At 52.5% G+C, this 22,121-nt stretch overlaps 1 protein-coding gene across 1 annotated transcript in view; it reads left to right on the top strand.

Moving 5' to 3' along the window:
• SH3PXD2A (SH3 and PX domains 2A) overlaps window positions 1-22,121 on the top strand; it is a 237,123-nt gene that overhangs the window by 101,617 nt on the left and 113,385 nt on the right. Inside the window, 1 exon segment of the mRNA XM_044916140.1 lies at window positions 16,519-16,595. Within this exon segment, the coding sequence (XP_044772075.1) occupies window positions 16,519-16,595 (77 nt within the window).

Here is a 22,121-nt window from a genome sequence, read left to right as displayed (position 1 = left end):
GGTGTACCAGAGTGTTTGCATTTATTTAAACTTCGTTTCAAGTTTTGCATGTTTTTTAAATTATATCAGTTAGAAGTTTATCAATGTTGTCCTTTTTTGGATACTTAATAAAGTATCACATTCTTACAGTTAAGGGCTTGTCTAGTCAACACTATTTTCTGTTACCTTTCACTTGACCTACCCAAGGTGAGCCAGCCACCTAGTGGCCAATGCTGGAATTGCAGGTATAGTGGCCAGAAGGGAATAATTGACTTCCAGAAGGCAGGCTTTGTAAACACACACCTATAAAGTGACCATGTAACAACAGTCATCACAATTGCCTAAACCAAAGCTCAACAAGGGACTAAAAAAGAGGAAGAACACTTTACCTTTGATTTTCTATGTGGCCCTAAAACCAGAAAGATTTCATTTGGGACACCAGAGAGAACCTTAGGAAACATCACGTGGTTTTACTTGTTCATTCCTAAAACTCGGTGTGAGAGGAATTCTGAGCCTGCTGTGCTGTCCCCAGTTTCTTTCACTGTGCCTGACAGTTCTTCCTCCAACACCTGTGCATTGTAGTAGAACTCAGTGTATTCATTCAGATGCCTCATTCAGGACCTCAGATGAGAAGAGATCCTAGCTCTCTCTGAGGCTGAGTTGCCCCATCTGGGAAATACTAGGATTGGACTTGATACTGACTAGGTTTCCTCATAGTCCCAATATTTTGTGTTCTAATAGCTTTTAAGACCAAAGGAATAAATGCCTAATGATGAAATATCATACCAAAGGTAAAACATTTTGGGGAAACACAGGTCTTGTAGGCCCACCTCAAATCCCACTGCATTGGCTGCCTCTGTATAAGGCCAGCTTTGTGCCCTTCCCCCCACCCCCCATTTCCTTTGGAAAGTGCAGAAAGCCCCCTTGTCTTGCATGCTTCCTTGCAGAGGGCTCCTGCTGAAAGACTGCACACACAGCCAAGACTTTGACCTTCACCTTTGCCCCTGACTTACTTGGTGAGAAAGAGTTTTTATCCTCCTCTCTCTAGGTTTTGGGGGGTTGGGGGGAATCTAGCTAGGGTTAGCAAGAATTCAATGAAAATATAAATAGAAATGTGGTCTATAAATAACACTGCCCCCAAAATATCTGGAGGCATGAATACCGGCAGGCAGCAGATGGTCACAAATCATGACGGCCTGGACAGTGAGTGAGCCTTGTTCATTTGCTTTGGGATCTCTCAGGATACTTTAGATTTGCCAGTGGGGCCCTAGAGAAACCCTCTGTCTTTCTGGGCTCTAGAAATGCCTTCCTTGTTTGCTGCCCTCACACCCATCTTCTGCCAGACCTGCTTTGTGAACAGATACAGTGGGGCAAAGTAATGCAGCCTGGAATCAGACCTACCTTTTAGTCTCAGCACTGGGTGACTTGGGGAAATTCAGAAGATATCTCTGGGCTTCACCTTTTCCTCTGGGGTCATAGGGATTTAAACACTGGAGTTTTGATTTTTTTTTTTTTTTTAAGAGAAAGAGAGCGAGAGAGGTGTGGGCAGGGGCAGAGGGAGAGGAAGAGAGAGAATCTTAAGCAGGCTCCACGCCCAGGATGGAGCCCAATGTGGGGCTCGATCTCACGCCCCTGAGATCATGCCCTGAGCCAAAATCAAGAGTCAGATGCTTAACCAAATGAGCCACGCAGGCGCCCTAAAAACTGGAGTTTTATAAAACAGGAACCATGCCTTATTTCATCTTAGTTAAGAGGGTGGAGTCTAGTGCCAGATCGCCTGGCTTCCAATCCCTGTTTTGCCCCCTACTAGCTGTTTGACCTTGGGAAAGTGACTTAACCTCTGTGTACTTCAATTTCCTTGTAAAATGGGAAGAATAATGGCATCTACTTTGTGCAGCTGTTGTAAGGACTAAGTGAGTTAATATTTTCAAAGGGTTGGGGCGCCTGGGTGGCTCAGTTGGTTGAGCGACTGCCTTCGGCTCAGGTCATGATCCTGGAGTCCCGGGATCGAGTCCCACATCGGGCTCCCTGCTCAGCGGGGAGTCTGCTTCTCCCTCTGACCCTCCTCCCTCTCATGCTCTCTGTCTCTCATTCTCTCTGTCTCAAATAAATAAATAAAAAATAAAATCTTAAAAAAAAAATATTTTCAAAGGGTTTAAGCCAGTGTCTGACACATAGTGAACATATATAAATGTTTATTAAATAAAGAAACAAATCCATAGATCCCCTGTGCCTGGAGTATTACCTGGCACATAGCAGCTGCTCACAAATGTGTCCAGTGAAAGACTGAATGGGTAAGGGTAATGTAATAAGATTGTTCTTATTGAGTTCTTTCTAAGCCTAGAATGCTATAAAATGAAAGTGGGGTTTTTATTCTTACCTACTGGGGAGACAGGAGTTCAGTATACTTCCTCTTTGTCCTCATCCATCGTTTCTGCCTTATACACACTGAATTTTGTTTGCCCGGGAGGAATGCCTGGCGCTGATGCATCTTGGTGGGCAGAAAGCATGCTCATTCTGATGCAATTTTCTGCAGCAGCACCAGCCTCTCTACATAGCTTCATCCCCCGTATCCTTTTTAGCATTACATCCACATTTTGCTTAGTGCCAACAGAGTTCTTTGCAAGCCAAGCTAGCTGTTACATAGACAAGTAATTGTGTAGCATTTTGCTAGGTGTGCACTGTAAATATAAATAAGAGGAAAAAACCAGAAAGCTCACTCCTCTCAGAAAGCAACCTGAAATGGACAAAGGAGGAAATAAGTATAAAGAGCACTGAGCCAGGAGTCCAGTGCTGATTCTAAACCCAGGCCTGCCTCGGCTTAGGTGTGTGGCAAGGATCATCCCAGCAGCTCTCTGAGCCTCTTCAGATCTGTAAAGTGAGTTACATTAATTCAGTACTTCTCAGTTCCAGAGGTGCATGGGAATCATGAGAGGGGCTTTATGAAAAATGCAGGTTCTCACCCTGCCCCCACCATTGCCTTCCATTCTAACTCAGGGGTCAGGGTAAATCCCAGGAATCTGCGTTTGTAACCAACAAATTGGTTACAATTTGCAGGATTATTCAGGTAATCCAGGGGCTTTCTCAGGAGCATTGGGGGGGGGGGGGGGGGGGCGGTTACCTAGTGCTATGTAACAAATTACCCCCCAAATTTAGCAGCTTGAAACAACAGCGGACATTTATTATCTCACTGTTTCTGTAGGCCAGGAATTTAGGAGCAGCTTAACTGCACGGTTTTGATTCAGGATCTCTTGTAATGTCACAGTCCAAACGTTGGCACAAGGCGTAACTGGGGACTCGCTGGGCAAGACGGCTGAAAGCCGTCACTCACGTGGCTGGCAGACTGGTGCTGGCGACTGGCAGGAGGCCTCGGGTCCTCGCCACGCGGACCCTTCCATAAGGTGCTTGAGTGCCCGTACTCCGTGGTGGCCAGCTTCCTGCAACGTGAATGATCTCAGAGCAAGACGAGAAGGGGGCTGCAGTATCTCTTAGCACCCAGTCTTAGAAGTCACCCTGTCGTTTCCCCAGTGTCCTGCTGCTCCATGGCTCAGCCCTGTACGGGCTGGGAGGGGACTGTGTGAGGCGAGGGACCCATCACCAGGGGCCACCTCGGAGGCCGACTACCACAGGCTCCTTTGAAATGGTGCCGATGGTGTCAGCTCTTGTTGTGGGGTTAGGATTGGGGTAGAAGTTAGAGGGAGGAAAGACAGCTGAGTTGGGGGCCCTGGGGAACGTGACCTGTAGGTGCAAAAGCTGCAAAATCCACCCCAGAACCAGGCTGCCAGCCCCAGTGCCCTGCCAAGCCCCAGCCTGGCCGCTAACTTGCTGTGTGAAGTTGGGTGAGCCATGGCCGTCTCTGAGCTCAGTCTTGACCTCAGAGAGTGAGGGGGCTAGACATGATGACCTCCAGGATCTCCTGGTTTTAACCCCAGGATCCATGTGGACTGTGGTGGGCGTCGACACTGGTGAGAACACAGGCTTGAGCCCATGCTGTCCGTCCGTGCCCGGCCAGTGACCAGGCCCAGGTGTGTCCCCCATCCTCTGACCCTCAGGGCTAAGACTGGAGGGAGAAGTACTTCAGAAGGGGCTAATGGTGCCTGGGTCCGCCCCCGCCCGGTAAAAACCGTGGTCCTTGGCCTTGACGGTTCAGGAACTCAGGGTGTTTCTGAAATAATACAACTAGAATAGCTCTGCGTTGCTCTGTGTGGTCTGTGTGATCAAACCCCTGTCACCCATTCGGTATCTTCTAGTACCACTCGTTACACCCCGTAACCTCCCAACACATTCATTTCCTTTAGCTGGGTTCTAGTATCTCTGGACCTTTGCTCAGGCTCTTCTCTCCTTCTGGAACATTCTCTCCGCTTCCCTTGTTCTGGCTCATTCCTTCCACTTTGCAGGCCTGTCCTCCCTCCTGTGTGTCCTACTGTAATGGGTCACTCTGCAGCACAGTGCTCACACAGACGGCGTGCCCCGTGAGGCCTGGGCCGCATCTGTGTTGTGTGCCGTCACCGCCCAGCCCCTGTTTCAGCGCCTGCATTTGGGAAGGCGGGATTACTAGTGAGTGAGTGAGTAAGTGAGTGGCGCTCGCTGACCATGCTCATGGGGGTGGGCTGAGATGTAGCTCTGGGGGAAGGCAGGCCAACCGTATACACAGAAAAAAGGTACCAGAGAAAAGAAGGAATAGAGCAAAACCATTAAGGGCCTAGGCACTTCCAGGCGGCCTAGAGAAAGGCCACAACACATTAAATTCCAGCCTGGCCACTGACTAGCTTTGTGATCTTGGGCAGGTCACTCAGGTCACTTTTCCAACATTCAGCCTCCCCAGCCATAAAATGGGAATGACAGTGGAACCCGGTACCTAGATCGTAGGTTGTGATGAAGATCAAATAAAAGAATAAATATAAAATACACAGCACGGTGCTTGGCACGCACCAAGTACTCGGTGATGTTACCTATTACTTGTATTATCCTCACCACCCTTGCAGGAGCAGGGGGGGAACCCACGGAAAGTGTTGCTGGGAGGTTGCTAAAGAGGGTTGACTGTCTGGGCTCGGTTCTGCCAACAGAACCAAAGCTCTAGAAAAGCAGGCTTTGGGGGACTGTGTCCACCCAGAGAGAACCGGGCAAACTTCCCTCTGGCTCGCATGGCCAGGCCTGTGGTTGTGGGGCTGCTTTCCAATGGGCCTCTACATCCTGGGGATTTTCCTCTGCTTCAGACCATCAGAAGTCAACGGTGTCTTTCAGCATCACCCTTGGAACCAGGATGGTCTCTGCTTGCCCACAGCCTCCTCAGCTGGCTGGGCCTTTTCTGTTGTGTCTCTGTGCCCCGGAGGCCCTGTATCCCTGCCCTGCCCCCTCCCCACCCCCCCCACCACTGGCCCCCCGCTGTGGGCCAGGCCACAGGGAGAGGTTGCCGGAAAGTTCTGCCCAGCGTCCCACCGTCCCCTTTCCTGAGGGCAACCTCCTCTGGCAGGGAGGAGCTGAGGCTGTAGGGGCTGAATGGGGCCTTTTATACTGCGGCTCTCACAGGGAGGGTGTGAGCCGCTGCCCACCACGCCCGCCACACCCACATCTACACGGTGGGGGACAGCCTGGCCCTGATGCTGGGCTCCAAGTTAACCACACTCTCTGGCCCCGCTCTGTCTGGGTCCTGCAGGGCAAGCCAGCAGCCCCCAGCACATGCAGAGTGAGCTACATTTACTGGTCCCCTTGGGTGTGTGTGTGTGTGTGTAAATGAGCGACACAGTCTAGAGTGAGAGGGTGTCAACACACTCACACTTACCCATTCGGTAAACATCAACTGGGGGCCACTGTGCACCAGTCCTTGTGCTGGGCCCTGAGGATACAATAGCAAACGAGACATCATACAAAGAGGTAAGAGTATTACAAGTCGCAGTGAATTCTGGGAAGGAGACAGTGGAGGGCTGGGAGAGAGGTGGAGAGGCTCCCCCTCACTGGGATGGCCTGCTGAGGCCTCCCCGTGCGGTGATCTGAAGTATGGAAGGCGTTATGTGCCAAGAGCTGGAGGGAACTGTGTCCCGGGAGAGGGGAGAGCATGCACACAGACCCTGAGTGGCAGGTTTGTGACCCTCACCGAGCCCAGCATGGCTGGCAGGCTGAGACCAGAGGGCCGAGGGAGGGGCGAGTCAGACCCTGCCAGGCCTCTCAGGCCACTGAAAGGAGTTTCGATTTTGCTCTCAGTGCCCTGGGAAGGCACTGAAAGGTTTAAGCAAAGGTTTCATTTTAAGAATGTTATTTGGGCTACTGGGTAGAAAATGGACTGGGAGTCAGAGAGAAAAGGTCACCGCACAACTTGTGGGCTATTTGCCAAACACGGAGTGAGGGGGCCTCTCCCTTCTCCGTGACAACAGGCACTTGGTGTCAGACTGCTCCTGCGCGCCCAGCCGTGTGCCTCCAGTCCCTGTCTGAGCTCTGTAATCCCACCCGGCATCGGAGAAGGCGGACGCCCAGGCCGGTTAATGCACCCAGGACACCGGGATTGAAAGGCCGGGGGCCTCTCAACTCCGCAACCCACCCTCTGATCCTGTGCTGGCAGCTGAATGGCGCTAGATTTTGATTTTTTTTTTTTTTTTTAATTTTTTTAAACCTTCCCACTGGACCAAGAATGGAAAAGTGAAATCTGGAAGGTGAAAGCAGACTAGCGTGACCATGGCTGAGAAGGTCAGTGGCCTCAGCCTTTGCCACCGGGCCCCCCATTAATGTAGGTATTACACGGGCTTACCAAGCACCTCCCCAGGCTGTGCTCAGCCCTGTCCAAGCTGAGCTCTGAATGAGACCACAGCCTGTGCCTTAAGGAACCCCAGTGGCACCCAAGTGGCGTTTGTCCTCAGCCGGCCACTTTAAGTACTGTTGTATTGAATCCCAAAGCCTCTCCCTTCCCTGGGGCTCAGGAGCACGTGGGAGGTCAACCACAATGCCCTATCTACCTCCCAGGGTTCGGTTGGGCCAGCCTACGTGCCCTGCCAACCCATGGTGCTACCGTAGCCAGCATCCCGCCTTGATCTGGTATTTATTGGGAATCCCTAGATGCCGGCTACCTTGTAGGGGATTCATAAGACCCAAGCTGCTATTGTCTGGTAGCATGTAATCCACAGTAAGATCGTATAGCTAATGAAGTATCTCTGGTCTGTATCAGGGCTAAAGACCAAGGCTGGGCATTCTGTGAAACAAGACAGAACAAGCTGACAAATTCAGGGGTTTTGTTTGTGTGAACACAGCTCTTCCCAGAGCTAACACTGTAGGTAAGCATCTACCCCCTGTTTACCACAATTAATAAAAGTGTTCACATTTCATAGAAAAGGGACTTCATTCCAAGGATCCAGACTCACTGTGAACTTAAATTTGCTGCAACTTGAATCAAATCATAAAGCGTGTATTTTTAAATAAGCCTGGAGAAAACAAAAGTAGATACCACTAAAACAATAAACGTGTTAGTGGCCCTTCTCTGCAACGTATATCACCCACTCCAGAGTTCTAACATTGATACCAGGACAGAAGTGCTAACAAACCCCACCTAAAATCTGCTCTGGCACAGTCAGGGTCTTCTGGGTTCACGCGACTCTCTTTCTTGGCCTGGGCGCTGGTTACCTAGGGTGGGTTCTGTTTGTGAAATTCATTGAGCTATACATATGCATGTGCACTTTTCTGTATGTATATTATACTTCAAAAAAAAAAAAAGGTTTTTTTTAAAAAAGAAAAGAAAAAATTGTTCTGATCACAGATGGCTCTGCAAGGCTGCTCAAAAAGACTTCAATTCCGTTTGATTCAGTAAAGATGAATTAAAACTTCTGCTATGCCTGCCAGGCCTAGGTGCTTTCTTTCTAGTAGACACCCATAAATCCCACCTGGCCCCACTGAGGGCGGGGGAATGAAAGGCTGTGTTCCCTTAAGCCTGGCTCTGCCCTGCGGATGGGACCCTCCAAACCAGAATCTGGAAGATCATTTACCTCCCCTGGAAGTGATGGGTCTTACTGTAAGCATGCTGTGGCTGCAAGAGAGTCAAGGTTGCCATCTCTGGAAACCCCGGTGGATTTTTGCGAGTCTGTTTCCCCGAGTATGTGGGAGAGGGGGCGGAGAGGGCCGCGTGGGAGGCTCACCTGCTGAGTCACCCTGGCGCCCCCAGGTGGGCGGGTGGAGTAATGGCTGCCTCTCGGCTGTGTTCTGCTCTCTGCTCTTGGAACTGGGCAGACGGAAGAGCGTCCCAGAGGAGAGCAGTGGGAGCTGCGTGGGACACTGTTTTCAGGGGGCGGGGGTTTGAATCAGGAAAGGTGGCTGCAGGCTGAAGGGAGCTAGTGTTTGGCCTTGAGTGGGGAAGATAGGTGATGGAGGGTGCTGGGGAAACACTATGGTGCTCAGATCCCACTGGCTGGGGAGGAGGTGGGCGGGGCCAGGTTGTACCCCCACCCCCACGCTACCCCACCTACTTGACCTGGAATTGTCAGCTCTTAAGAGATCCCATTTGCTCAACGTTTATTATGGGCTGGGCTCCGTGTTCAACGATTTTGTACACGGGTTCATTGACGCCTCACAGTAATCCTTTGAGTTAGGCATTACGAGGCCCATTTTGCAGTTTGAGGAAACTGAGATTCAAATAGGCAGTGACTTGTCCCACATCACACAACAGTAAATGGCAGGGCCAGATGTACTAGTCAGGAACCTATAGGTGACAAGGAGTAGACCCATCTCAGTCTGGTTCTAGAAAAATCGGGGAAATTTATTGGCTCACATAACTGAAAACTTCACGGGTAATGATTTCAGGCATGGCTGGATGCAGGTGACCAAATCGTGTGTCTCTCTAGTTCTTAGCTTTGCTTTGTTCTCTGGCCACTCGGACAGCCTTTCCCAGATGGTGACAGATTTGCAAAGATCCTTCCTAGCAACTTGGGTCTACAGTGTCTGAGTTAGCAGCCCCTGGAGAAAGAGTACTTCTCTTTGTGGTGGTTCCGGCAAAAGTCCCGGGCTAATTCTCCTCGGACCGACTTGGGTCGCATGCCCCAGGCTGGACCATACTGATTGGTAACGCCAGGAGTTTGGGGTGAGGTGAGCCCTACTGAAATCAGACAGACTGAGAAGGAAGGAGGGATTGTCCCTCACAAAGCTCGGGGCACTGCACTAGAGATGCTGGTGGGCAACCCCACAGATGCCTGCCCTGCTAGACTCGGAGCCAGAGCCGTGGGGGTGGGAGCTAATTATTCCTTTTTCTGCCCACGGGAAGTGTTTGTGTCTGTATCACTGTCTCAGTCTGGCCGGGCTGCTATAACAAAAAGCGCAGACTGGGTGGCTGATAAACAACGGAAATTTATTCCCGACAGCTCTGGAAGCTGGAAGTCCGAGATCAGGATGCCAGCGTGGTCAGGTGAGGGTTGTCTTTCTGGTTGCAGATTTCTCACTGTATCCTCACAGGATGGAGGCCTGAGGGAGCTCTGTGGGGTGTCTTTTATAACAACACCAATCCCATTTGTGAGGGCTCCGCCTCCCATCTCCCCTCACCCCCCCAAGGCTCCACCCCAATACCATCACAGTGAGCATTAGGATCTCAACGTGAATTTTGAGGGGCTCAGACATTCAGACCATAGCACACGCTATGAGCTTACCTGCATGTCATTTTTTTCAGGGGTGGGGAGGTTCCTCTGGTGACCTTTGCATCTTCTCTCCCCAAGTTGGTTTGGCAAAGAAGAGGCTGTCTTGGGTACCACATCAGTCAGCAGAGCCAGAGAGCCCCCCCCCCCAATACTTACTTGCTCTCCGACCCATACAGCTTGTCTGTTCCCTGTTGGGCTCCAGAGACCCTTGACGCACTCTCTCCAGACAATCCTCTGACCCTCCTGAGGGCATCAGGCAACACCCACATTCATGGCACCCGGCTCCGTGCCAGGGATTGCCAGGGACAAAGGGAGTTATAGAAAGTCATCCCTGCCCTCAGGGTGACTGCAATCGGGGGATACAAGACTGTCACGTGTCAGGCCAGCTCTGCGGATGCTCCCATAACCCCGTGTAGTGGGTTGACTAGGTAGCCCTCCAGAATATATGTCCACATCTGAATCCCCAAACCTGTGAATATGACCTCATGGAAAAAGGGTCTTTGCAGATGTAATTACATTAAGGATCCAGAGATGAGATCATCCTGAATTGAGGGTGGGCATGAACCCAAAGACAGGTGTCGTTATGGGAGAAAGGCAGAGGGAGATTGAGACACAGACGGAGGCAGGAGGCCACGTGAAGACAGAGGCAGAGACCAGAGTGATGCTGCCACATGCCGAGGAACACTCAGAGCCACCAAAGCTGCAAGAGTCGAGGATGGATTGTCCTCTAACGCCTCCAGAGGGAGCGTAGCCTTGCCCATGCTTTCAGACTTCTGGCCTCAGAACAGGGGAGAATAAATTCCTGTTATTTTAAGCCACCAACCTTATGGTATTTTGTTATAGCCGCCCTGGGAGGCTAAAGCACCGCCTTCCCTTTTTGTCCTCAGATCCAATTAGATGGGTAGGAGTGTCGCTCGTGGAGAATGAGGTCTCTCTGCCATGTGGTCTGGGGCCTCCGGGCCCTGCTGTGGCCTCCCCTATTTCTTAGCCCAGTCCCCTGTGACGCTCCAGGCTCTCTGGGCTGCACTGAAGGGAGAGGGTTGGGAGCATCTGTGCCCGGGGAGACCGGGGGGCCCTGAGATGGTGGCTCCCTGATGAATTTTCTGGGACAGCAGGAGATGGGAGGTGAGAGTGAGGTGACTGCCAGAGGGTCCTGGAGGCTGGCAAAGGAGGGCAAGGCAGGCAGTCAAGGGAGGCTTCACGGAGGAGGCCTTGGGATGGGGAAGGGGGCCCAAGGTGCTTCAGAGAAAACCAAACTCCTTTCTGTGGCTTGCATGACGGCTACATGGCTTCTGTCCTTCAGCTTCCCTGTGTGGTTGCCTTTGGCTGAGCACTCTTGTCCTAGGGCTCCCTCTCCTCAAAGTCTCCACCAAACTTCCCTGACCACTAGCCGAATTCTCCCCGCCGCCCCGGGCATGCCCCTTCCCATTACCCTGCTTTGTTCTCTCTCAGCGGTAGGGGGAGACACATTTGTAACCAAACTACTTACTAGACAGGAAAATTGTGTACTGTATCCCTTCTCGGCTTATCCCCTCCCTAGTTCAAATGTAAACTCCTTGAGAGCAGGGTCCCCATCTGTCTTGTTCTCTGTGGTGTTCTTAGCACCTGGAGCTTCAAGACAGTGATGGATGGATGGATGGATGGATGGATGGATGGATGGATGGATGGCATTCCAGATGGCAGAGAAAGCAGGGGAGACGAGGTTATGCGAGGAAGTATACATGCCCACATACACACTGCGAACTTGGAGGAGAGAGGCTGCCAAGAATAGATCAGCTTGGAGGGACCAAAAGAGGCCCCGAGGCGAGTCCTTTCCTACTAGCCAGTGCCCTGGCTAATGAAACAATTCATTCTCTAGAAGCCAGTGCCAATTACTAAGACCCATCCGGTACCGCTGAGATGCCTCATTGGTATCCTGGGTGGGAGGAAGCAATACATCTGCCCCCCAAGCATGGGGACCTTCCTGAGTCAAGGCTCCATCTGTGTGTCCTGGCTCAGAGTGGACACTCCTGGTGAGAAGCTCAGGCCACACTGGGGAATGGGGCAGAGATTGACCTCTGCCAGGCAATGCCCACCAACCTGTGGCTGATACCTGCCCCACCAGAGCAGGGTGGGGAACAGGAAGGACAGGGAGGTGTGCTGTTTCAGGAAGCTCTTTCTTTCCAGAGCCCACCAGACACTGGGGTCCCCTCTCCTTCCCACTTTGTTGGTCCATTCCACCGGTCTGCTTGTATCGGATAGGCAGAGACCTCAGGATTGTTTGTACGTGGTACGCCATGGCGTATCCCACCATCCACAGTTACTGCTTACACAGTTCTCAGTCAGCCCCCAAAGCAGCTGTTCCCCAGACCACAGCATAGCCCCTAGCAGGGTGGAGTTGTTGATAATGCTCCCATCACACACAGAATAAAATCCTAAGTCCTCACGATGGCTCTCAAGGCCTTACTTGATCGGACCCCAAAGAACTCCGGATTCATTGCCTTCTCTCTCCCCCTTGCTATGTGAGCTCCAAGATCCCAGGTTGAAATCTCCATTCAGCCACTTAATAGCTGTGTTACTTTGGACAAGTCCTTTCTGAGCTACCATCTCCTGTGCAGAGTAGGGATAATAAAAGTACTTGCTTTGGGGCGCCTGGGTGGCTCAGGTGGTTGAGCGTCTGCCTTTGTCATGATCTTGGGGTCCTGGGATCAAGCCCCGCGTTGGGCTCCCTGCTCAGTGGGGAGCCTGCTTCTCCCTCTCCCTGCTGCTCCCCCTGCTTGTGTGCTCTCTCACTCTCTGTCAAGTAAATAAATAAAATCTTAAAAAAAAAAAAAGTGTTTGCTTCAACGTCGTGAGGTTAAGCAAGAGAATCCAATGGAAAGCTCTAAGAATGTGCCTGGCACATAGTGAGCACTTGGCTACTATTTCTGCTTGTCTTGTTCCTCCTCTGTCCCTCTCAGTCCCACCACCCCCACTGTGCACATCTTAGGGCCTTTGGAGGGAGAGCTGTGGACCCCCAGGCCTTCCACCTCCAGATGAGACTGCAGAGGCCACAGTGGAGGAGGAACCCACTTCAGGGTCACACAGCCAGCCTGTGGCCCAGGCAGGACTTGAACCCAGGACTCCTGCTGAGGCCCCTTGCTCCTTCTGCTTGTCCTCCCTTCTCAGCCCAGCCCAGAGCGGCAGCAAGCAGGACCTACACTTATGTGCTTGGACCCCATCAGGCTCGACAGCGTTCTTCTCCAGTTTAAGGAATGAGTTACATCCTGAGGTCTGTTTCATGGCCCGTGTGTAATCTTCCTTATGATGCTTTATCCTATTTCTGGGGCAGCATCTGCGTGGCTTTGAAAACTCTGGCAGGAGCTATGAACAGGCTGAATTACATTTACAAGAGGGCTTTAATGCCCTGTGGTCTTGGCTTCTTTAATGGGGATTTTCCTCCTCCTCCTCTTTTTCTCTCTCCCTTTTAATCCGGTCCCTGGTATGGCTTTCCCAGTGCGGTCTGGATTCCTAACAGAGAAGTCAAGACCGAAGAATTCCTTCCAGATCTTCCCTCCCTCTTTCCCCTTCCTATCCTCTGCGGCCTGTGCCAAAGCCCCAAGAAAAGAAAACGTTGCTCCTGTCAGGATTTCAGTGGGAAGGAGAGAAGCCCTGTTGGGGTTCCAAAAAATCAGCCGGGAAATGGCTGCTATGGAAATTCTCCTCTGAATTTGCCCCTGAGCAACAGACCCATGAGCCTTGTGTGTGTGTGTTGGGTGGGGGGGTGGAAGGTGTCCAGCGCAGAGGCAGGGCGGCCTCACTTGCAGGGGGTGGGCGCGAGGGGCAAGGTAGGGGTGCCGTGCCAGTGTGGGCGGGGAGCCCATGCACCTGTCTCCCCACCTCTCCCACCCCCATCCCTCCCTTCTCCCAGCCTTCTGCACCTTAGGGAGGCTTTCATTGTCCCTTAACTATTAGTTTTCTGCTGGTTCTGCCTGCAGTGGGATCAGGTCTTTTGTGATCTATGTACCTATCCCCACATCTCGGGGACACCAAAGTCAGAGGAGGGGTCAGCCTTGAGATCAGGGCGTTGGAGAGGGAGGCAGTTTGTCTCCCATGTGCCTCCTTTCCTTTGCATCGCTCGCCAGGATGGGAAGGGACAAGAGTGCTATTTTTGGAGAATGGATAGGTCGTGTTTCCTCTCCTTTCAGGAGGAGCGCAGGGTAGAACCAGGTCTGCGGGCCGGGTCCCCGCTGCGGTCTCCCCTTCACTTTCCTCTGCTGCTCAGACGAGTCCTTCAGGTGGCCGCATGGCCACGGGCGTCCCTGGGCCGGGGGAACCTCCAGCTCCCGAGGAAGGAGGCTCAGGCAGAGGGCTCAGAAAGCCCACCCAGGGCTGCCTGGCATCTGGTCCAGCCCGAGAGCAGGTCTCCTGCTGCTGCCCGTGTGGTGCCCGCGCCGTCCCCAGGGCTGTGCGCATACGCCCCCGCGGCATGCGGGGAGTAAGGCGACAGGCAACCAGAAAAGGGGTAGGAGGCAAGGAGGCCAGGAATACCAAATCTGTGACATCTTCCCCCAAGGAAAAGAGGCTGTCTCCCGTGTCTTGATAAATCATGTTTTATCTCCTTTCAAAAGGAACACACGTGGCAGAGCCGATTTATCTTGATGACGTTGTCCAGTCTGCAGAGGATCGTGCCTCTGCCGGGGAGATGGCCCATGTGCCGGGCTTCAGAGAGGAAGGCAGGGGAGAAAGCTGGAGGGACAGTCCAGGAGAGGAAAGTGAATGGGCCAGCGGGTACCTGGGGGGCACCTTCTGCTGTGTGCAAAGCCTTGTGCTGAGTGGAGTGTGGTACCAAGGGGAGGAAGGAGTTGGTCTCACCCAATGTGGGGGGACGTGAGACACAGGGCTGGTGACCTGGAGCTCAGGCGAAAGCAGCTGCCTTCAGTGCCCCCCACCCCTGGACCCCCACCCTTCACCTCTATCTCCAAAGGCTGCTCATGGGAGCAGCCGGGGGCTTTGTTTTAGCCTCACAAACCTACTCGGCTGAAGTGCCAGAGATGGGATGCTCTCAGATGGTCCCAAGAGGGGAGCTGGTGATAAATGCTCCTCACTCGCCCTCAGTCAGGATACCTCTGAGGTATAGTCCGTTTTACTATCCCTTGGAGTTCTGCAGCGGACCTGAGCTGTAGCTCCCCGTGGGGATTAGCTGGCTGGGTACCACTTCTTTCCCTTTCCTGCCTTCCTTTCCATGCCCCCCCTGGTATCTTCCAGGAACGGCTCCCAAGTAAACCACTGATGCGCCTCATCTCTGGGTCTGCTTCTGGGAAACAGCCTAAACCACGACAACGCTCAGTACCTCCCTAGGTCCTCGATAGAAGAAGCTCACGTGAATTGATATACAAGCTACATATTTGTTCACATGCAATGGCAATTATCTTAATTAGAACTCCTTTGATGCAAGTGATAAAAATCCATCTCCAACTAGTTGCAATAAAAAATAATTTTTTTGCTTTACACATGTGACAGGTACCAAGTAGACCTTGGGTTCAGAACAGCTATGTCCTCCAGCTGCTCAAATGATGTCAAAGGAATCTGCCCTTTGTCATCTCTTTACTCTGCTTTTCAACCGTTCAGGAAGCATTTATTGAGCACCTACTTTGTTCCAGGCACCGCTCCTTTCTCTCAGGAGGTTTCCTTCTCAGGCAGTAATAAAGATGGCTACGAGAAGCTCCAGGCTTTCATCCTTCCAGCTCAGCGACTGTGGGAGAGAAAGGGCTCTAGCAGAAGTCTCAGGGCTGACCCTCCTTGGGGCAGATCGGGTCCCCTGCCCATCTCTGAGCCAATCACTGTGACTCTGGTTGGCGGGGCTGGGTCACATGCCTTCCCTTGTTGCCAGGGAGTGTGGTTGGCCCCTTTGAACCACAGGGACTGGGAATGGAGGAGAGAGGCTCTACAGAGGGAAATCAGGCAGACAGGGACAACAGATGCCTATTACACCTCTAGGACCAGCACTTCGCCACTTGTTGAGCCATGTGGGTTCTAAGATGTGCCACACAGGCCCCTGATGGAAGGAGGCTGTCAAATACCTATAACATACAGCAGAATGGGGCACATGCCTTAGGAATGGACAAAGTGTGTGGATGTTCTGGAAAGAGGGAGATTACTCCCAGCTTGGCCAATCAAGGTAGGCCTTCTAAAAAGGGGGCATTGACCTAGACATTGATGGCCACAGGGCACAGTGTTAGGACTTGAGAGTCAGACCAAGGAGTTCAAATTCTAAGTTGACCGGCTGAAAAGGACTATGCATTGATCTAGTTGTTAAAATGGAATTGGGCTAGCTCAGAAGAGCCTGCTGGGAAGGTTTGAGGGGCTGGCATTTCCTGTAAGCCCCGCCCATACCTGCGGAGGGGTGTACCAGCCCGTCTGCACCATGGCCTGAACTGCTAGAGGCTGTGTGTACAGAGAGGCTGGAGAAAAGTCAGGCTGGGGCCGCCGTGCTCCCTTGGCGTTGGCCCGCACCCGCCCTGGAAATAGCCACCCACCTAAACTAAGACTAGGAATTCCTGCCTGGCTGGCAGGAATGAATGCCGATTTCTCAAGGAGGGAAGGGCCTGAGAACAAAACACAGCGTGTGGGTTGGGCCGTCCTTTGTATTTATTCGTGAGGTCACTTGGGAGCCCCGCCCACGTCAGGCCATCGATCCTGCCATTAGACCCGGACAAGGTGATTTGGCCAAGATGGCAGCCTCGGAGGCTGCTCCCGTGCCCCAGAGGTCCTGGGCCCTCAGCCTCGGGCGCCTCCTGCCCCCTGGGAGAGGTGACTGCTCCTCTCTTGTTTTCTTGACAAGGGGCAGATGTGGTGGCACTTGGTGGCCAGCTAAAACGCTGAGAAGCTGAGGGAGAGGGGAATGGGAGGGCAGGAGGCCCGCGTCCCATGGCAGCTTTCCCCAGAATCACCCGGCTCACAAGCGTCTCTCTTCCAGGCAAAATCCTCTTCCGGAGAAGCCACATCCGGGATGTAGCTGTGAAGAGGCTGAAGCCCATCGACGAGTACTGCCGGGTAAGGCTGTGTCTGGAGGTGGGGGGGCGGGGGGCGGGGGCGGTCCATCTGCCAGAGAGTCTGTGCATCTGTGAAGGAGGGCCGTCTGTCCCAAACCTCCTGCTGTGGTCTAGCAGGTGCGGCCTGACGCCCAGAAAGGCCAGGGCAGTGTCTGAGTGTCCCTCGGGGAGGGGTCACTCGTGACTGGGCCACCCTCTGGGGCACAAGGGCCTTGGGATCACAGCTGAGACTTGACTTCTTTCAGGACATGCCCATGTTTACAAAACACTATTTTAAATCACTTCCAGCGGCTTGGGAGCTCGGGTCTCCCGCCGACGGGATGTTCTGTGTGTGACATTTTCCTGGACACAGGAGAGCTGTTGCTTTGAATTACTTTTGGGACGAGAATTGTTGGAATCAGTTCTGAGTTCAGTAGCACCTGAAACCTCTGAAATGCCTGTTTGTTTATTCACGGAAGTCCTGATGGTTACGGATGTTTATGTACACATTTTTAGCCGTGCAAGTGCTCACACTTACACTCACACACACAGAGAGGCATGTGTGCCACGGGAGCATGAAAACAGCCAGTGCCAAAGAAGAGATGGGAGAGTGTCAGCAATGTCATGAGGAAGAGCCCATTTGTCTTTCCAGTCGGACTAGAGGCCGGGACCCCTGCAGTGAAGATGACAGGCTCCCACTTCAGTAGCCTTGGCACCTGGCCTCCGGATGGCTAGGCTACCTGGGTTCAAAACCCGCACCAGCTCTGTGAACTTGGGCAAGCCACTTAACTTCCCAGAGCCTCAGTTTCCACATCTGTGTCATAGGGAGGAGAAGAGCAGCTCCCCACAGAAGGCAGTCATGGGGAGGAGAGGAACTGACTGACACAGGCCAGGCACCAGCAAGCGTCCGGCACAGGGGACGTATTCAGTCGGCGCTGGCTCTTGATTATTATTACTACAAGGCGTAAACAATTCAATGTTCCCACTGGCTTTCATGGAGATAGGATTTCTTAGTTAAATGAAACCCGCTGTGGAGTCTGACTCAAGAATCCTGAGGAGAGGCAAGTGTGGGATTGTCTTTGGTTGCAAGTGCTGCTATTAGGGTGGGAAGAGGTGGGATCGAATCCCACTGCCCCGCACCCCCACTAGCTCTGTGACTCTGGGCAAGCTAGTCTACCTCTCTGAGCCCCAGTTTCCTTCATGTATAAAACAGGGTAAAGACGGCTCCCTTGCAGGGCTCCTGAAGGGGGCTGGACAGGAGAATGTGTATCATAGTGATTGTCGCTTCTCAAATGCTCTGTCCCTACGTGGAGTTGTGGCTGCAGGGTCTCTTTATGTGCTAATACTTTATGATTCAGAAACACTATGTTGGGCAATAAAAATGTTTAAATAAGAAGCAAGTTGCTAAATGTGTTAACTGGTGCTCCCAAGCCAATAGGAAGACGAGCACTCCCATAGAGTCTGCATTAACCCAAGTTTCAATTTTGTAGCTGTGCTGATTATACTTGGTCACACTTTCTGCCTTAACCTAAAAAGAATTCCCCATGATAAATCCCTTAACGCGAGAAGCTCCTCTTCTTCAGATCAATATTCATTTTTCTCTTTAAAGCGCATTTGCCATTTCCAGTTCAATTGACGGCTGCCACCTGAGCTCTTACTTCTCTTTATTCCTTTCCCAAGAAGTTAAATAAATGGGCACAGCCCATGGAGGAGGGGGCGAAGCGGGGGGAGGCCTCTCCCAGCTGGGGATTTATGGCTCACATCAGCCTCGGAGGGCATCTGCAGTCGGTGTGTCCTGGGCCATCCGGAGGAGGAAACCGATAACATCTTATCTACGGGGATCAGGCTTTGAACAGGACTCCTGAATCAGGATGAGATTCAGGGGGGCTGTGGGGCCCCAGTGGTGCTGCTGCTGGTGGCCGGGGGCGCCATTTAAGTGGGGTCTGCAAGAGGCGGGGCCTCCTAACCTGATTAGCCCAGACAAGAGCTGCTCAGAGCCAGGCAACAAGGAGCAGCGTCAGGGGTTCAGCAAGCAGCCCGCCGTCTCCGAGGCCTCTAATTTACTCTGGGAATGGCAGGGGGGCAGGTCAGTGCAGAAGTGACCTTTCATTCTGCTGAACTAGAAAGCTGGGATCTGTGCTCTGATAGTCAGAGACCTTGGAATGACCTTGGAATGGCCATTAGGGATAAGCCAGAAACAGTCCTTAGCCACTGCCCTCCCCCCACCCAACCCCGGCATTGCACATCACAGTTCTGCCTCCTGATGGTCCAATCTATGGCCACTAGGGATCCAAGTTTCGCTCAGCATCACTGGCCCCCTCTGTGAATTCCATGATCAGTGCCATGTACGGTCTACTCCATGGCCAGCCTTTCCTTTGTCCATGTCTGTCCTTGGACACACTGCTGAGAACCTCTGGGGTTTTTATTTCCGATACCCTGAGTATGCAGCTCTGCTTGGCTGGCCAACGTCTTCCTTGGACTGTTAGACAACATGGACTCCCAGGCCGGGATTTGCTGGGGATTCAAATGCACCCAAGATTGTGAAGCTGGCTCTGCACGCAGAGCGACCAGCTCCTCTGCCAGGACTCAGACGTGGAAAGTCTGACCGTGCGGTAGACCTCCCCAGACTTCGGGCTCCCTGCCCTCGCCGGCCAGCCGGTCCCTTTGCCCAGAGGTGGTTTCACAGCCCAAATCTCAGTGTTAATTTTAAACATATATGGAGCAGATTGGATGGGCGTCACGGAAAATTTACCGAGCACCAGCCAGGTGATTGTTTTATGTGGCACTTGAGGGCTGGGTGTCTATCAAGAGGGGTTCCAAAGGCATTTCTTTAACTCCATAAATTAATTTAATGGGCAACATGGTTATGCGGTTAATATTTAATGGTTCTGTGGCCTCAAAAAGTCAAAGACTTTCATCTCACTAACAAGCGAGAGCTATACTTTAGGGGCTCCGACTAACGTTTTATAAGTGACTCCATTTACCCCGTTCCTGCATGTGAAATACATGTTTGCAGTGTTTGTCTGTGGGATAAAATAAATATCCCGGGGCAGGGGGTGGGTGGGGGGCAGTGAGAGAGAGTGTTTGAGAATGATCAACTCGCTCTTTGCCATAGTAATGACGTTTATACAAGTCTCCATTTCCTGGTGGGTGCAACTAGAATTTTTTTTTTTTTTTCTCAAAAAGCTGAGATTGCTTCTATTATTCTGCTGTCCAAGATAGACTTGCTTTCAGGATCAATGTCTTTCTTTGTGGGAGGGATGAGGTGCTGGTTGTAGTCAGACCGGGGGAGGGGGGTCAGCCCTGAAGGACAGCCTTGAAGGCCCACCCTCCACATCACCCAGACTCATTCATTTTTATCCTCACTTCCCAGATTGAAAAACTGAGACTGTTTGGGGGTGGTGGTTCTTAGTCCCAGGCATCTCCCTCCCACCATGCATGGCCCATCATTGGCTTTCACCTTAATGGAGAGAAAGGTTCGTGTCCCAACCGAAACACACTCCTTGAAGAAGCACCATGGCTTCCTGTTATACTCAGTCCTGGATATAGGATTGACTGTTCTTGTGGCCCTCATTCTAAGGGCTGGCCTGGGCCAGGAGTGTTGCTGATGGTGAGACTGAGGCAGAGAGCGAAGATTGATGTGTTCATGCCTTCCAAGTGGGCTGGTACTCGGGGGAAACCCAACTGGTAGAATCTCTCCATCTCTGTTAGCCCACATAGACCCAGGAAAAGGATTTCCAGCCTGGGATAAAGCTGATTGTGTCCCTTTTCTCCTTAAAGACCCTCAGAGGAGCCCCCATTGCCCACAAGAACCTGTGAGGGGCTTGGCTGGGCCCTCTGTGGGCTCGTTCCAAGTGCTGCTCAGGCCTCAGCACCTGCCTCACCTCCCGCCCTGCAGTCCAGTCCATCAGAAGTGCAGCCGTTCCCAACTAGCCAGAGTCCCTTAGGCTGCCACCCCTTTGCCCCTGCTAGTCCTTTTCCTGGGGATGCATTCAGTTCCCACGGTGCCCCTCCTAGAAGCCCCCTGACTCCCCAGGGAAAGCCGAGCACCCCAGAAAACTGTGCATGCCTCCAGGCAGGACACCTATCCTCCATAGGAGGACAGTTTCTGTCTGTCCACCTTCTCCGGACCAGAGGCTCCTTGAAGGCCACATCTGTTATCTTTGTGTCTCCAATAACAAGCAGGAAGCCTGGCCTCATGTGGGTGTCCAGCCAATATCTGCCGACAAGATACAAAGATCACACACAAGCAGAGGACACCTCCCAGGAGGGTGACATGTCCCCAAAGCCCCGATGTACAAGGAGCCCTTGTGACAGGGCTTCTTCACTTGCTGCTGAGAACGAGACGCTATTTCCATTTCAAAAGGATTGCAGCTCCGTCCTTCAAAAAGAGAACTCCTGTGTTTGAAATACTGATTTACAGAAGTTCTGTGAGCCCAGCTTCCTAGATGGGGATCCAGGAGAAACAGTCCAGGCAGGCCAGAGGCAGCCCAGGGGTGGGGCTGGGGGCAGGGAGTGGGCGGCCAGATGGATGGGACTCCAGCCCCCTGTGCCACGCCCCCACCCCACCCTTAGTCCCTGGGCTTTTCCCCAGAAGATTTCCATTGATCAGAAATCAAAATGATGTTCCTAAAAAGAGGAAAATGTTTGATCCCGTGGAAAGAGCAGGATGCCCACGGTTGTTTTGCCAAATGTAAAACTTTTTTGTCCTTGGACAGACCTACCCAGAGTGGTGGGCTTTGTGGAGGGGGGTCCTTTCGAAGAAGGTCTGAGGACAGTCTGCCTGGGGCCCCCTCCCATGCCACCGCACTGGAGAGACCAGGCTTGTGTCAGCCGCATCTGGGTGGAGGTCTCAGAGGTACACAATGCAGCCACCCTCTCTCTTATCTGAAAATGCGTCTTCTAGAATGATGACACAGTGCAAATGGTGGCCCATGTCAGTGGCTCCCAGAAAATGGTGTGGGGCAGGCCAGGAGCTAGAGACCTCAGGGCAGTTTAGCACTGGGGAAGGGGGGCACTGGAAGGACTGGCTGATGGCAAACCTGGGTGGCTCTTTAGCACCTCTTCACCAGTCTCCCCCAGCCCTAGGCACCCACTGCCCTCGGCTCCTTCCCTTGCCTCGTTTCTCCAGATCTGCCCTTAGCCAGCTCACGGACCCCCTGGACCATGGAATGGCAAGGTCAGAAAGGGACTGAAGTCAGCTCAACTGACGTGGGACAGGGGCCTGCATATTCTAAGCAGCCCCACGGGGCAATGCCCCCTCCCTAGATGCTGAGGCCTGGGAGGTCATGCTCGTTACAGCTTTTTCCACATAACCTGAATCGAGAGGCTCGGTCAGATTGAATGATAGGTCAGACACTGAATTGACTCATAACGGTGCTGTTTGCAGTGCTGGAGCCGTGGGCTGTTGGAGCTGGAAGAAATTTCAGAATGTCCGTAGCCTGGATTCGTCCCAGCTGTGTTCCATGACTGTTAGTAGGACTTGTTGGAGGACCTGCTCTATAATCAGAGACCTGTGGGTAGAGTGCTGGAGGCAGTACAGACCGGA

Source organism: Neomonachus schauinslandi, chromosome 6 (assembly GCF_002201575.2).
Source record: "Neomonachus schauinslandi chromosome 6, ASM220157v2, whole genome shotgun sequence".
Taxonomy (NCBI): domain Eukaryota; kingdom Metazoa; phylum Chordata; class Mammalia; order Carnivora; family Phocidae; genus Neomonachus; species Neomonachus schauinslandi.
The sequence above is the reverse complement of the archived record's forward strand: the minus strand, read 5'-3'. Positions and strand labels throughout refer to the sequence as shown.